This window comes from Herpailurus yagouaroundi, unplaced genomic scaffold (genome assembly GCF_014898765.1).
Source record: "Herpailurus yagouaroundi ecotype Mexico unplaced genomic scaffold, PumYag 197, whole genome shotgun sequence".
Taxonomy (NCBI): Eukaryota; Metazoa; Chordata; class Mammalia; order Carnivora; family Felidae; genus Herpailurus; species Herpailurus yagouaroundi.
The window spans coordinates 5,458,245-5,471,853 of record NW_024412428.1 but is presented as its reverse complement, the minus strand read 5'-3'; the positions used below and the strand labels follow the sequence as shown (position 1 = coordinate 5,471,853).

General features: G+C 41.0%; 1 protein-coding gene across 4 annotated transcripts; it reads left to right on the top strand.

Annotated features, from left to right (window-relative positions):
* Positions 1–3,102: 3,102 nt before the first annotated feature.
* On the top strand, positions 3,103–13,263 carry RNF6 (ring finger protein 6). Of its 4 annotated transcripts, none has more exons than XM_040448072.1 (5): positions 3,103–3,401; positions 4,075–4,157; positions 5,933–6,143; positions 7,452–7,547; positions 10,407–13,263. In XM_040448072.1, the coding sequence occupies exons 3-5, from the start codon at positions 5,951–5,953 to the stop codon at positions 12,167–12,169; spliced, it is 2,052 nt and encodes a 683-aa protein (XP_040304006.1). In that variant the 5' UTR covers positions 3,103–3,401; positions 4,075–4,157; positions 5,933–5,950; the 3' UTR covers positions 12,170–13,263. The 4 variants fall into 4 exon arrangements, with proteins under 4 accessions (XP_040304006.1, XP_040304007.1, XP_040304008.1 ...); XM_040448073.1 differs by lacking the exon at positions 3,103–3,401 and adding an exon at positions 3,537–3,618; XM_040448074.1 differs by lacking the exon at positions 3,103–3,401 and adding an exon at positions 3,538–3,607.
* The last annotated feature ends 346 nt before the right edge of the window (positions 13,264–13,609 follow it).

Sequence of the window (13,609 nt, the reverse complement as noted above, 5' to 3'; positions counted from 1 at the left end):
ACCTTGCATAAAGGCTGGAACGCTAAAAGTGACATTACCCAGACTTTTCTGTGACTACAGTTCTAATGCAAATTACATTCTGCCAGTTAAAATGTATTCACCAAGATGTGGAAAACTGAGCCAAAGCCGAGGCCGTTTTTCTACCCCCCTTGGGCTGTTTCTCTTGATGGTGAAGGAGTTGTCGAGAGGGGAGGATCTTCTGCAGTAGTGATTCAGCACCCAGTTACTGGCTTTGCTGATGTTAAGAGATAACCGATGGTGGTGGTGACAGAGGCTTTCGGCTGTTGGCTTCCTGATCACTGTACTGTAGCAACTGCTGCAGTACCTTCTTGACTCAGGACTTCCAGAAGCAACCTTGAAAGTGGCAGCTTTCCTCTATTGGTTGGTTCTGTAAGACATGCTCCTTCCATAAGTACTTCAAGTGTTGCATTTAATGCCTTCCTGAATCCTTAAGGAATAATTTTTAAAGTTAACCATAAAAATGATTATGACGAATCTGGATTTCTCGTGGCTGTTCCAATGCTGTCCACAAACTCAGCAAGATTTCAGCTGAAACTTAGATGTCTAACTCAACTACTCAGTTTTGCATTTTAAATTTTAATTAAGGTTGCCATTGTAAGTACTCAAGACACCAAATATACAGAGGATCTTTTTAATGTCATGGTTTAAATTCTCTTAATACCTTTTTATTCTTAATTGTAAAAAGTCCTGAACTTAAAAGATGCATACACACTAAGAGGCTAGGTACCATTCCGGTAAACAGAGATTCATTAGACCAGAGATTTGGGCAGGGTATGAGGCTTGGAATGCAGGTGTCCAGAATGATTTATCTCTCTGTCCCAATTACCATATTGCGTCTCCCTTTAGAGTTACTTTGTCTTGGGCTACAAAAACTGAAGTGAGGTATTGGATTCAAGTTACATATACTACCCATTTGGTCACAGAAACCTGCAGCTTTCCATCAGCTAAATCACTTGATAGGATTTTACATTTTTTGACTCTTAGGTTATATATATATATATATATATATACATATATATATATATATACACACACACATATATGTGTATGTGTATATACACACACACATGCACACACACGTATGTGTGTGTTTTCAGTTTAACATTTGAAGGTATTTACACTTGATGGATTAGTACTGTTTAAAACTCATATAGATACTTAAAATGACTTCTGCTTAAATTGTGGATGTCTTACATGTGGCTTTCTCCAACTCGAACTCACAATTTCTGAGGTCATTGTACTAACATGCATTAATCCTGTTTGCAGAAAGTTCGCATTTTTCTCTGCTCATCCATGCAGTAAGCGAAGGACAGCGTGTCAGGGGCTACACTAAATTCTGGGATATAAAAGTGAATAAAACCATTTGTTCAAATTTAAGGATTTTAGACTCTTAGATGGAGGAGACCTGTAACTTAACAGAAAATCATCGTATTTGCTCAGTGGCTTTTTCACTGACAAGGAGGGCAAGGACCTTGTTTGTCTTATTCCCTGCTGTTATCACTAGCACCTAATACACAATGGCACCCAGTATTTGTTAAGTAAATGAATACAAGCTAAGGTAGAGTTATACAGAGGGAGCTACGGGAGCCCCCACAGGGACATCTGTCTAGTTTTATGTGTGAATACTGGGCTGGATGCTGGAGTGAGGGTGTTACTTCAGAGGTCTCAGAAAAAGTACCTTGAGGATGAGATATGATCTGGGTCTTGGGAAAGGAAATTAGGTAAAAGTGGGTTTGGGTGTTGCTTAGGAGTTCCCAGATGATTGCTGAGGAACTTCAAGTAGTTCTGGGATGCCAAGAAGAGATCAGTCTCTAGAGGTATGCAGCAGACATATCCCAAAGGGCCTGGTAGACGTTGCTGTTTGTGTATTTCCATTTTAGTATCTGTAACAATATGATTTTTTTTTTACTTGGCCCATTTACCCCTACTAAAGCAATAACTCACCCATGCTTAAGACTATACATCTTCTTCACAGGCACTAAGCCTAATGGTAGGGATAGGCTAGCTCCTCAAAAGTTAAGGCAAGGGGCACCTGGGTGGGTCAGTCTGTTGAGCATCTAACCCTTGATTTTGGCTCAGGTCATGATCTCACTGTTCTCAAGATCGAGTCCGGAGGCAGGATCTGCGCTGACAGCGCAGAGCCTGCTTGGGATTCTCTCTCTCCCTCTCTGCCCCTCCCTTGTGCACGCGTGTGCTCTCTCAAAATAAATAAACTTTCGGGGTGCCTGGGTGCCTCAGTCGGTTAAGCGTCCGACTTCAGCTCAGGTCACCATCTTGCAGTCCGTGAGTTCGAGCTCCGCGTGGGCTCTGGGCTGCCGGCTCAGAGCCTGAAGCCTGCTTCCGATTCTGTATCTCCCTCTCTCTCTGCCCCTCCCCGTTCATGCTCTGTCTCTGTCTCAAAAATAAACATTAAAAAAAAATATTTTTTAAATAAATAAACTTTCAAAAAAGTTAAGGCAGGAATGAATGAATTAGTTAATGAACAAACGAATGAAGAATAATAGCAGTGTGAGCACTGTGCAATGGTTAAGCCTTCTGGATGGTAGGGAGGTCAGGAAAGGAGCCTACACCAGGCTGGGCAGAGTCCCAGTCAAGGGCTTAATTAACGGTGAAGTGAGTTTGGGTAAGTGTCACATCTCAGCATTAAAGCTAGAGACATGAATGCAGGGAGTTTCCAAGTGCATTCCTGGCAGGAAAGTGAAGAAACACAGATAAAAGCACTTTAGAATGATCGGGGTTGGTAGTTTCCAGGTGCCAGTGAGCAATAAAGAGAAGAGCCTGGCTGATTAGTTACGTGCTACCGGGGCAGTGAAGGGACAAGAACAGACTGCTGGGTTGCAATCTGTAGCCAGGCTCCGTAAAGGAGCCACAACAAGGCGCAGAGTAGGTGCTACTACTTCCCAAGGGTGGAAATCAGGATGTGTCCCTGGGACTATAAGGCTGCAGGAGCGCTGAGCGGCCCCGTACTTGGACTCTAGAAGGAGGCCCTGGGACAACCAGTCCCGGCCGCGAGCTCTGACGGGGCGGAACGCGCGGAACGCTAGCATCCTAGATCCCGCCGGACACAATTTTCAGTCGCACCAGCGAGCGTCCAGCCGGCGGGGCAGCGTCTGCGCTTGTCCGAGGAGGGACCTGGCAGCGGGGAAAGAAGGGCCAGGGCCTGTGTCCCTCCTCTAGAGCCTCCCCGTCATCTGGACGACCCCAAGCTGCTGCACGGGCTTCCGACTTCTCCCTTCAGTAGACGATTAGAGGGCGCAGCGGCCTCCGGAGACAAGCCCCTCTCGCCCACGCCCGTCGGTCACAACCTTCCAGGACCCGAGAGCAGCGCCGCCCGCCGCGAACTTTCCTCAGGGCAGGAGGACTGCCCAGCTTTTGGCGAGGTGAGCTCGGGGAAAGGCTCCGGGTCGGCCACTACTTCCGGGAGACGCTCAGGAAAGCAAGCCCTCCTTGGCCCCCGTCTCTCCTCCGATTGGTTAACTGCTCTCTCAATGCCCTCCCCTAACTGGTGATTGGCTCAGATGCACCGTCTGTCACCTGCCTCCCTGTGGGAATCCAGGTCGCTAAGGGAAGCGTTCCTTGAGGCTCGGTAGGGAAAAGGTTGGTTGGGTCCCTGAGCCCAGTTTGTTTACTGTACTGCGAACCGTACCCCGGCGCGAGCTTGCGTCGCAACGGCCAGGAAAGGAACCAGTAGCGGGACGGAGGGCGGGGGTGGCAAGAAAGTGAAGGCTCAGAAGTAAACTGAAGACACCTGACCCTGGTAACATCTGAACGGGAGCAGGGTGGGAAGGAAGGCCTTTGAGAGGGGAGTTGTGATCCCAGGAGCTGTGGCCGTGTGGGAGGGAAGGCCTAGTTTCTGTTGCGGGAGAGAAAAGGGCCTAGCGGGGGGTTTTAATGACCTAATTGTTTGGGGGATCTGATTTTCTAGGCGAGCGTCTAAGAGGATCCACTGAAGGTTTTGCTTTGACTTTGCAGCAGAGCTTTGACTTTGTTAGCCATTCCCGTCCTTCAAAGAGACCATTTATTGAATGATTGAATTCTCTCTTATTGCTCCAGATGGGCAGCGCTCCAAAAAAGCACAAACACTGGAAGGATGGACACCACTGCGTGTATTGAAAGCATGTTGAAAGGAAAATAAGGTATTCACTTTGTTTAGTTGTGGTTAATCGTGCAAGAAAATTACCTGCGAGAAGAAGCTCTTAAAGTTTTGAGTGATTGTCAGGGTAGCTTGGTTTTTATGATGGGTTTCAAATTTTTTAAATGTTTAGTACAAAAATTTTATTACTGCTCTCCCTAGCACACGTGCTCTTTGCTAATGATGGCCTTGTCGTGATTATTCTGAAAATGGAAACCTTGAGTTTTTAGTAACGTTAATTTGCTTTTGATTGGGTAGTGTCATTCGATCTTTCCTTTAAAAAAGGACATAATAGTCACTGTAATAAAATCCCCAAATTTGGAACTTAATGTTAGAATGTACATGAAACTGGATACTTACACATAGTTCAGACTTGTAGACTAATTTACTTTGTATTTAAAGTAGTTTGCTTATTAAACACTGAGTCAGAGGCGCAGCCGTTGCTTCTCTGGTCACCTAGTTATTTGATCCTCCAGCCTCCATTATGTCATGTGCTACAATCACGCACACCCTTTATTGACACCTAGAAATTGTCAAGGAATAGTTTATTTCCTTCCACAGCACGCCCAAATTAGCTTTTAAAGGTAGACCTGGGCCCTACCTTGGAAAATTCTGATCTGGGATTCGAGATGAGATCTAGGGCATCTGTATTTTTAAGAGTTTCCTCAAATGAGTTTGATGTGCCTTCCCAGGTGAGAGGCGTTGACTTACTAAATAGATGCGTTTAAGAAATTCTAAGATAGGGGCGCCTGGGTGGCGCAATCGGTTAAGCGTCCGACTTCAGCCAGGTCACGATCTCGTGGTCCGTGAGTTCGAGCCCCGCGTCAGGCTCTGGGCTGATGGCTCAGAGCCTGGAGCCTGTTTCCGATTCTGTGTCTCCCTCTCTCTCTGCCCCTCTCCCGTTCATGCTCTGTCTCTCTCTGTCCCAAAAATAAATAAAAAAAAATTCTAAGATATTTGTGAAACAACTTTCCTCATTGGTTTCTTTTCTGTGCAAAAGTAAGCCTCTAAGGAATGATGCTTGAGTATAATCAAAAAAAATAGGGTTTGCCTAGGCAAGGTCAGGAAGTTTCACGGGCACTCAGAAACCTCTGGGACTAACCAGGCCTGAGGATGAGGTTTGCTGTGGGGAGACACAGGGTGCTCTGATAGACATTCACAGTCCTCAGAGCAAGCGTGTGGTGTTTCCTGTTAGGTTTAACAGACCAGCTGCCAAGTCTGTTCAGTAGATACAGTAGGCCAAATTATTTTTACCTAACAAAGTGCAATGGAGGGTAATATTACATAATGTGAGTTTTATTTGGGGGAGAATACCTTTGCTGGAAATAAATGTAAACGATAGCCTCCCAATAGCTGTGTGCTTGCTAAGTAAAAAACAATTTCAAATCATGCATAAAGTGCATAATTCAGCTTATGTTTTTGTATGCTAACATGAAGTACCCAGATATTCGAACTATCAGTGAGGGTTTTAGATCAACTTTATCAGAGAGTGAAGGAGGCAGAAAAATGAGAGAAGCACTTTGGTATTCAGCTATGAGAAATGCGTGGTAAAACCAAATCCAGTCTGCTTTAAGCAAAGAAGTAGGTCCAGTTGTGTTCTGTCTCCTAGAAGCTGCTTTTCGTTTCATGTGTGAGTTCTCCACTGCAAGATTTGGCATATGAAATATATGAGCAGGGGACGAAATTTAAACTGAAAGTAAAGAGACTGTAAGTCAAAAACACGAAGCTCTGTGTAGTCCATGACTAACAGCCTGGATCTTGCACATCTTGTTTGAACAGAAAGCCAGGAATCTCAGTATGAATCCGTCTAGATCGAGATCGGACGATGGTAGTGGAGAAGCCTCATCTCAAGACCATAATCATCGTGAAAGTGAGAGAAGATGGCAGCAAGAGCGTCTCCACAGAGAAGAAGCCTATTATCAGTTTATTAATGAACTCAGTGATGAAGATTACAGGCTAATGAGAGACCACAATCTTTTAGGCACCCCTGGTAAGATATGGGTAAAAGAGGAGACACCTTGTTTTATTATAGTAAGGAGGAGTTTCAAAATAAGGAGGGTGTTTCCCCCCCTTCTTCCCTCTCCCAAAATATGAGGCACTATTTTTGTGAATTTAAGAACCTTGTAATATGACAAAACAGAAAATCACTGGCTTCTCTTTTTGATAAGTATGAATCTTAGACATGGAGCTCACAAATGTACATAATAGTGTCAATTTTTTACATATATGGCCCTGTTTCTCTTTTAAGTAATAGTTGTAAATTAGATATTTTTAAAAACCAAGTTCTGGGGCGCCTGGGTGGCACCGTTGGTTGAGTGTCCAACTTTGGCTTAGGTAACAATCTCGTGGTCTGTGAGTTCGAGCCCCGTGTCGGGCTCTGTGCTGACAACTCAGAGTCTGGAGCCTGCTTCACATTCTGTGTCTACTCTCTCTCTGCCCCTCCCCCGCTTGGTCTCTGTCTCTCTCTCAAAAATAAATGAACATTAAAAAAAAAAAAAAAATTTCAGGTGTTATAATTTATTTATTTACTTAGCTGAATTAATAATGCTTCAAAAGTCTAGTGTGTTCCATAAGTTTTTTACAAATTTATTTCAGAAATGAACTAATTGAAACTTGTATGTTTGTACAGGATATATTTGTATATTGCATATTTGCGCGCTGTATATTGATGACTGATATAATGACCTGTTGAGGTAACATTCAAGCAGATAAAGATTCAGAGTTTTTCCTAGAAATACTTCCCTTTAAATTCCTCTTAACTCTAATAAAAATCTACGAATTAGGGCTTCTAGATTCCTAAGTGTATCAACTGAGAGGATTTTTAAAAAAGTATTCAAATTAAATTCTATTTTTATTTTAATAAAACACAACCAAAATGATGTATACTTGCATCAATTAAATATTTTTTTTTCTTTTTTCTTTTTTTTTTAATTTTTTTTTTCAACGTTTATTTATTTTTGGGACAGAGAGAGACCGAGCATGAACGGGGGAGGGGCAGAGAGAGAGGGAGACACAGAATCGGAAACAGGCTCCAGGCTCTGAGCCATCAGCCCAGAGCCCGACACGGGGCTCGAACTCACGGACCGCGAGATCGTGACCTGGCTGAAGTCGGACGCTTAACCGACTGTGCCACCCAGGCGCCCCATATTTTTAACTGTCTTTCAATGTAACAGACCATGAAAATAACTGAATGTCTTTCGCAGATCGCTAAAGATTATTAGTCTTACCCTTCACGAGTTCTCATAAAACAATCATTTAAGGTATTTAGTTTCACTGAGCAATTTTTTATTGTTTTTAGGAGAAATAACATCAGAAGAACTACAGCAGCGATTAGATGGAGTCAAGGAACAAAGAGCATCTCAGCCTGACCTGAGAAGTGGGACAGATACCAGAGGTACTGCGGACTCCTTTCCATTAGGAACAGGTTTAATTAGAGCAGTGGCAGACATGAACTTACTAGATCTTGGACAGTACTTTTGTTTTTAATGTTTTCCAGTTTTACTGTGGTACTCATTCAGATAGTATTTACCCATCATGTGCAAAGCAGCCTAGTTAGGCAGTACAGGACAGGGGGTGAATACAAAGACCTTTTACACACACAGATTGCCCTTGGGGAGCTCATGTATGTGAAATAGTATACCATGAAGTTAATCACCAGCATAATTCTTTTTAATCTTAGAATGCACACACTACTTCTTTTAAAGTAATGTAACTAAACTTAGCTTCTAAAATTTTCTACAGAGCAATACAGAAAGATTGAGAAAACATGTCTTTATTGTTAGTTTTATTATTTTTGTGTTTGTCGTGTTACTGAACAAACACTAAGTCATAAAAAGTTCTTATAAAAAATAAAGTGAAAAAATTTCAAACTAAACAGAAGTGTATAGAATTAAAAGTAAAGCCAACTCTATGTACCTCTTACCAGTTCTACTTCCTTCCCCAGAGGTATTCATTATTGGTAGTTTCACTTTTTTTTTTTTTTAAGTCATTTCACATATTAAGATTATTGTATTAGAGCAAAGACGATTAAAAACTCAAAAATGCAACGGCTCAGTGAGATACAAGTTTCTTTCCTGTTAACAGTCCAGGGGAGATAGGCAAGCTTTACTCCATGAATCCTCTTGGAACCCAGCCAGCAGAGTAGTTCTATCACTGTACCATCCAGTACAGGAGCTACTAGTCCTATGTGACCATTTAAACTTAAGTAAAATTAAATAACATTTAAAATTCAGCTTTTCACTCCTGTTAGCCACATTGAAGTGCTCGGTAGTCACATATGGTTAGTGACTTCTGCATTGGGCAGGACAGACGTAGAAATTTCCACTGCTGCATATTTTCATATTTGCATATTAAAAGTTTCACTGGACGCTGCTGCTCCAGGATATTGTGTACATGATCCAGCTAAGTCACAACCACATCTAGGTTCTAGCTGGCAGGTCTAGGTTCCAGAAAGAGGTCCAGGCACCAGTCCGAAAGTGAGATCTATCACTTTCACTGCTATTCCACTGATGAGAACTTAGTCACATGGCTGCACCCAATGGCCAGGCTGTTCACGTGACCATTACAGTGCATTTGTAAAAGGAGTAGGGCAGGACGGTTTTCATTAGATTATTAGTGAACTGTTTTACGCACACCATCATCATACGTTCTAGTAACTGAAGATGGAAGTTGCCTTTAGCATGTTTTTTATCTGCCTTTTACTCCTGTCTCTTTCCAAATTAAAATGGAAATTGGATTTCCTTTTTTTTTCTGTATATGTAGATATGGAAGTTATACCATATTGCTATAGCTGGTAATGCTGGTCCTTTTACTATGTTTTAATGGAAAATGTACTTACCGCATGTAAAATAGCTTGTATCTTTTAAATATGGCTAAAGGTGGTTTATTTTATTGACCCAGCAGTTGATTAATAGCTTTAACTTTAATATTTAAAAATGGTTTTTACAAGAAATTTTTATAAGAGATTGAAACGAAATCAAAGCCATCTCATTTAACGGCCATTTTTGTGTAGAATAAACTTAAAGGTTAAAGTCTGTATAGTTCATGTGCATTAGAATGATTTTCATTGACTTTTTCCCTTTATATAATCCACTGGTTAAAAATGGAAAACTTAAGCTTCCCGTAGTAGCAGTGTTATGGAAGTTTATCAGGGGCACATTTTTTCTAAATTGATTCATTCAACATTAATTGAGAGAGTCTGATTTGTACCGCATACTGTTGTAGAGGTGGGGATTTAACGGTAAATAAGATAAGATAAAACTCTTCATCTTCCTGGAGCTTACATTCTAAATGAACAGAAAATATTCATAATGGCTAACATTTATTGAATGCTTCCTATATGCCAGGTATTGTACTAATCATTTTGTATCCAGTATTTTATTCTCATGATAATCCTATGACATTTATACTTTTATTATCTCCAAGTTACAAATAAGGGTACAGTCATAGAGAACTTAGGTAGCATGCCTAAAGTTTCCCAGCTTCACATAAAGACATAATGTAGTGCTAATATGTATTCAGAAAGGCATATTTCTTAAAGTGTACAGTGTTGGCAGTTCCTGAGAAATAGGATAAAATTCCTGAGGTCATGAAAATACCTCTAGCTGTAAAATGTTGACTTCCCTTTACCAGAAGAACCCCATTCACAATGAATTATATATAAGTTTTGCCACTATATTTTACTGATTTTACCATATGGCTAAAGCAATTTAAATGTACTGTTTTAGTATTGGCTGTATTTCTCATCTGCTTTAGTTTTTTTAAAATATTTATCTATCTTTGGGAGAGGTTGAGTATGCAGGCGGGTGGAAGGGCCAAGAAAGAGGGAGACAGAGAATCCCAAGCAGGCTCCGTGCTGTCAGCACAGAGCCTGACACAGGGCTTGAACTCACGAATGGTGAGATCATGACCTAAGCTGAAATCAAAAGTCAAGCACGTAACTGACTGAGCCATCCAGGCGCCTCCTCATTTGCCTTAATATTTTGCCAGTAATGGGCTTAGAGAAAGTAAGAATGAGGATTTCTTCAGAGCTTTGCATAAACAGTATTTATAGTTTTATAATACATCAGAATGTATTATAATATGCATCTAGTATATACTTTTAGAAATTCCAACTTTTTGCCATTTTCATTCACTAAAATGCATAGATGTTCTTAAATATTATTGAATTTAATAAAAAATTTATCTTGTAAGCTTTAATAAAAGTCTAAAGATTTTAGGAACTGATCTTAAGTTGATTTGCTTTGCTTTCCAGACTCAGAAGTCCCTAGAGAAAGTTCAAACGAAGATTCTCTGCTAGAATGGTTGAACACGTTTCGACGCACGGGAAACGCGACCCGAAGTGGACAAAATGGGAACCAAACTTGGAGAGCTGTGAGTCGAACAAACCCAAACAGTGGAGAGTTTCGGTTTAGTCTGGAAATCCATATAAATCATGAGAATAGAGAAATTGAAATTCATGGCGAAGATGAGACAGGCATTCCACTTTCAGATTTTGGCAGGGATCGTACTACAAATAGGCAACAGAGGTCAGCCAGTCCTGTGGCTAGGCGAACGCGAAGCCAAACCTCCATGAATCACAGTGGTAGTAGCTCCAACATCCCAAGGACTAGGCTTGGTTCAAGGGGGCAGAATTCAGCAGAAGGATCTTTCTCAACATTGGGAAGATTAAGAAATGGCATTGGGGGAGCAGTTGGCATTCCTAGAACGAGAGCTCCGCGTGCTGATTTCGGTAGTCATGCAAACCAGTTGGGTGGTAGTGAACTCAGGCAGAGGGAGGGGCAACGGTTTGGAGCAGCACATGTTTGGGAAAATGGGGCTAGAACTAATGTTACAGTGAGGAATACAAACCAAAGATTAGAGCCAATAAGATTACGGCCTGCTTTCAGTAGTCGAAGCCGCTCGCCAATTCAGAGACAAAGTGGCACTGTTTATCGTAACTCACAGAGAGAAAGTAGACCTTTACAGCAAAACGTCAGAAGGTCTGTTAGGAGGAGAGGTATAACGCGTGTCTTTTTAGAGCAGGATAGGGAACGTAGAGGTACTGCCTATGCTCCATTCTCTAACTCAAGACTTGTGTCAAGAATAACAGTAGAGGAAGGAGAAGAATCTAGCAGATCTTCAACTGCTACACGACGACATCCGACAATCACACTGGATCTCCAAGTGAGAAGGATTCGTCCTGGAGAAAACAGAGATCGGGATAGTATTGCAAGTAGAACTCGATCTAGGGTAGGGCTAGCGGAAAATACAGTCACTATCGAAAGCAATAGTGGGGGCTTTCGCCGAACTATTTCTCGTTTAGAGCGGTCAGGTGTTCAAACCTATGTTAGCACTATCACAGTTCCTCTTCGGAGGATTTCTGAGAATGAGCTTGTGGAACCGTCATCAGTGGCTCTTCGGTCCATTTTAAGGCAGATCATGACTGGATTTGGAGAATTGAGTTCTTTAATGGAGGCCGAATCTGAGTCAGAGGTTCCGAGACATGGTCAGCATTTACCAGAGAGGCACTCAGATCTGAGCACCGTAGGTGCAGTTAATGACATCAGCCAGCACAGTGAAGGTTCCTCTCAAAACAGGCGGGCCCGAGAAGACAGCTCTGAAATGCGTGGTGAAAACGAGACTCCCCAGCCTCCCGCCCGAAACAGTGATAGCAGAGGTGGCCGGCAGTCGCGAAATTCAAATAACTTAGTTGAAACTGGAACACTACCTATCCTTCGCCTTGCTCATTTCTTTTTACTAAATGAAGGTGATGACGAGGATCACATACGTGGTTTAACCAAAGAGCAGATTGACAATCTTTCCACCCGGAACTATGAGCATAGCAGTATCGATAGTGACCTAGGCAAAATCTGTAGTGTTTGCATCAGTGACTATGTGACTGGAAACAAGCTCAGGCAATTACCTTGCATGCACGAATTTCACATTCATTGTATTGACCGCTGGCTCTCAGAGAATTGCACTTGCCCCATCTGTCGGCAGCCTGTTCTAGGGTCCAGCATAGCAAACAATGGGTGAAGCGTTGGGTCTGTTCAAATAGTACATTTTAGTAGAGCTGAGTATTTAAGCACCCTTTTGTTGAATTCTTTGTGATGAGCTAACCAGGATGAAGAAGAACAGATTATTATAGTTTGCACTATTTTTTGTGTGCTTTTTTAACTTGTTAAAAAAATTTATATAAAACTTAAAATGGCAAATGTTAAATTATCGACAAGTACAGAATAGTCAATATTGCTAGAACCAAATAATCTTTAAAATGTTCTTATTTTGGTAATTTCGTCATGCTAAGCACTTTTGTATCTGCACAATTCAGTAGGTTAACAATCAATCTTCCTTTTCTTAACAGCACAGCAGACTTTATGTGGACTTTCAACTTCCATAGGCTTAGTGCCATGTCCAGACAATGGTGTCTAAATAAGCCTTTCGTTAACTTTTTATTGTAAGGACAATATCTTTTCATGAGAGAGTGTTTGGCTGAATGTTTGCTCTATATATTTAAGTTACTTGAAATGTTAAATTTAATATGCAGCATACCATATATGTATATATAGATATATAATTTTAAGGGTAAAATATTCCGTCTAAAAACTACCAGTTTGGTTCTTATTTAAGCTTTTGGGCTATTACTGCATATGGCACAATGTGTAACATTTACAGGATCATCTCTGGGAGGAAATAGATATTTAAAAATAGAGATAATTTACTGAAGCGTCTCTGACAATCTTACTAGACAGCAAGCAATATGTAATACTGAACAAGTATTTCTTTACTCAGAAATGGAACATGGACATTTTAGTACATATAGATTATTTAACTTGCGTTCGGCCTTTTTGTGACTTGTTTGAATGTGCAAACAATTCTTTGGATTATATTAAGTAAGGTATACAAATATGCATGGTTTCTCAAATTTACTTTTAAAATTAAAAAAAAAAAAAAAGTCTATGAAGAATCAAATGCATAGATAATGTGTTAAGTTTACTTGGAGGCCAAAAACTCCAAATAATACAAAACAAAAAACCCTTAAGAGAATGTGGAATTTATATGAACACGAAGTATGCATTGAAGATCTATTTCTACCAATAAATATTAAAACAAAGCTGTATGTGAACTTCTTTTCTCTTGGTCCCCTGTGATTTATTTTTCAAAAAAAGAAAAATTTCACACCTACAAGGTGTCAGACAGTGTTACAGGTGCTGAGGATTCAGCTGAGGACAGAGTACCTATCTTCACAGGAAGAGAACATTTAATGAGTTACTGAATTAAATGAATATATGACACAGTTTTCCTGTGGTGATACTGCTTGGGGAAAACCACAAGAACAAATTCCTCAGGACCAGATTCGGGAAGATTTACGTGTATCTCAAGATTGTTTTTCCTTCTGATTAAGTAACTATATTCATCAGGTAAGATGCGTACTTCAGGGAGTGCATTTAACACCTGGAGGGAAAGCGTTTAGTA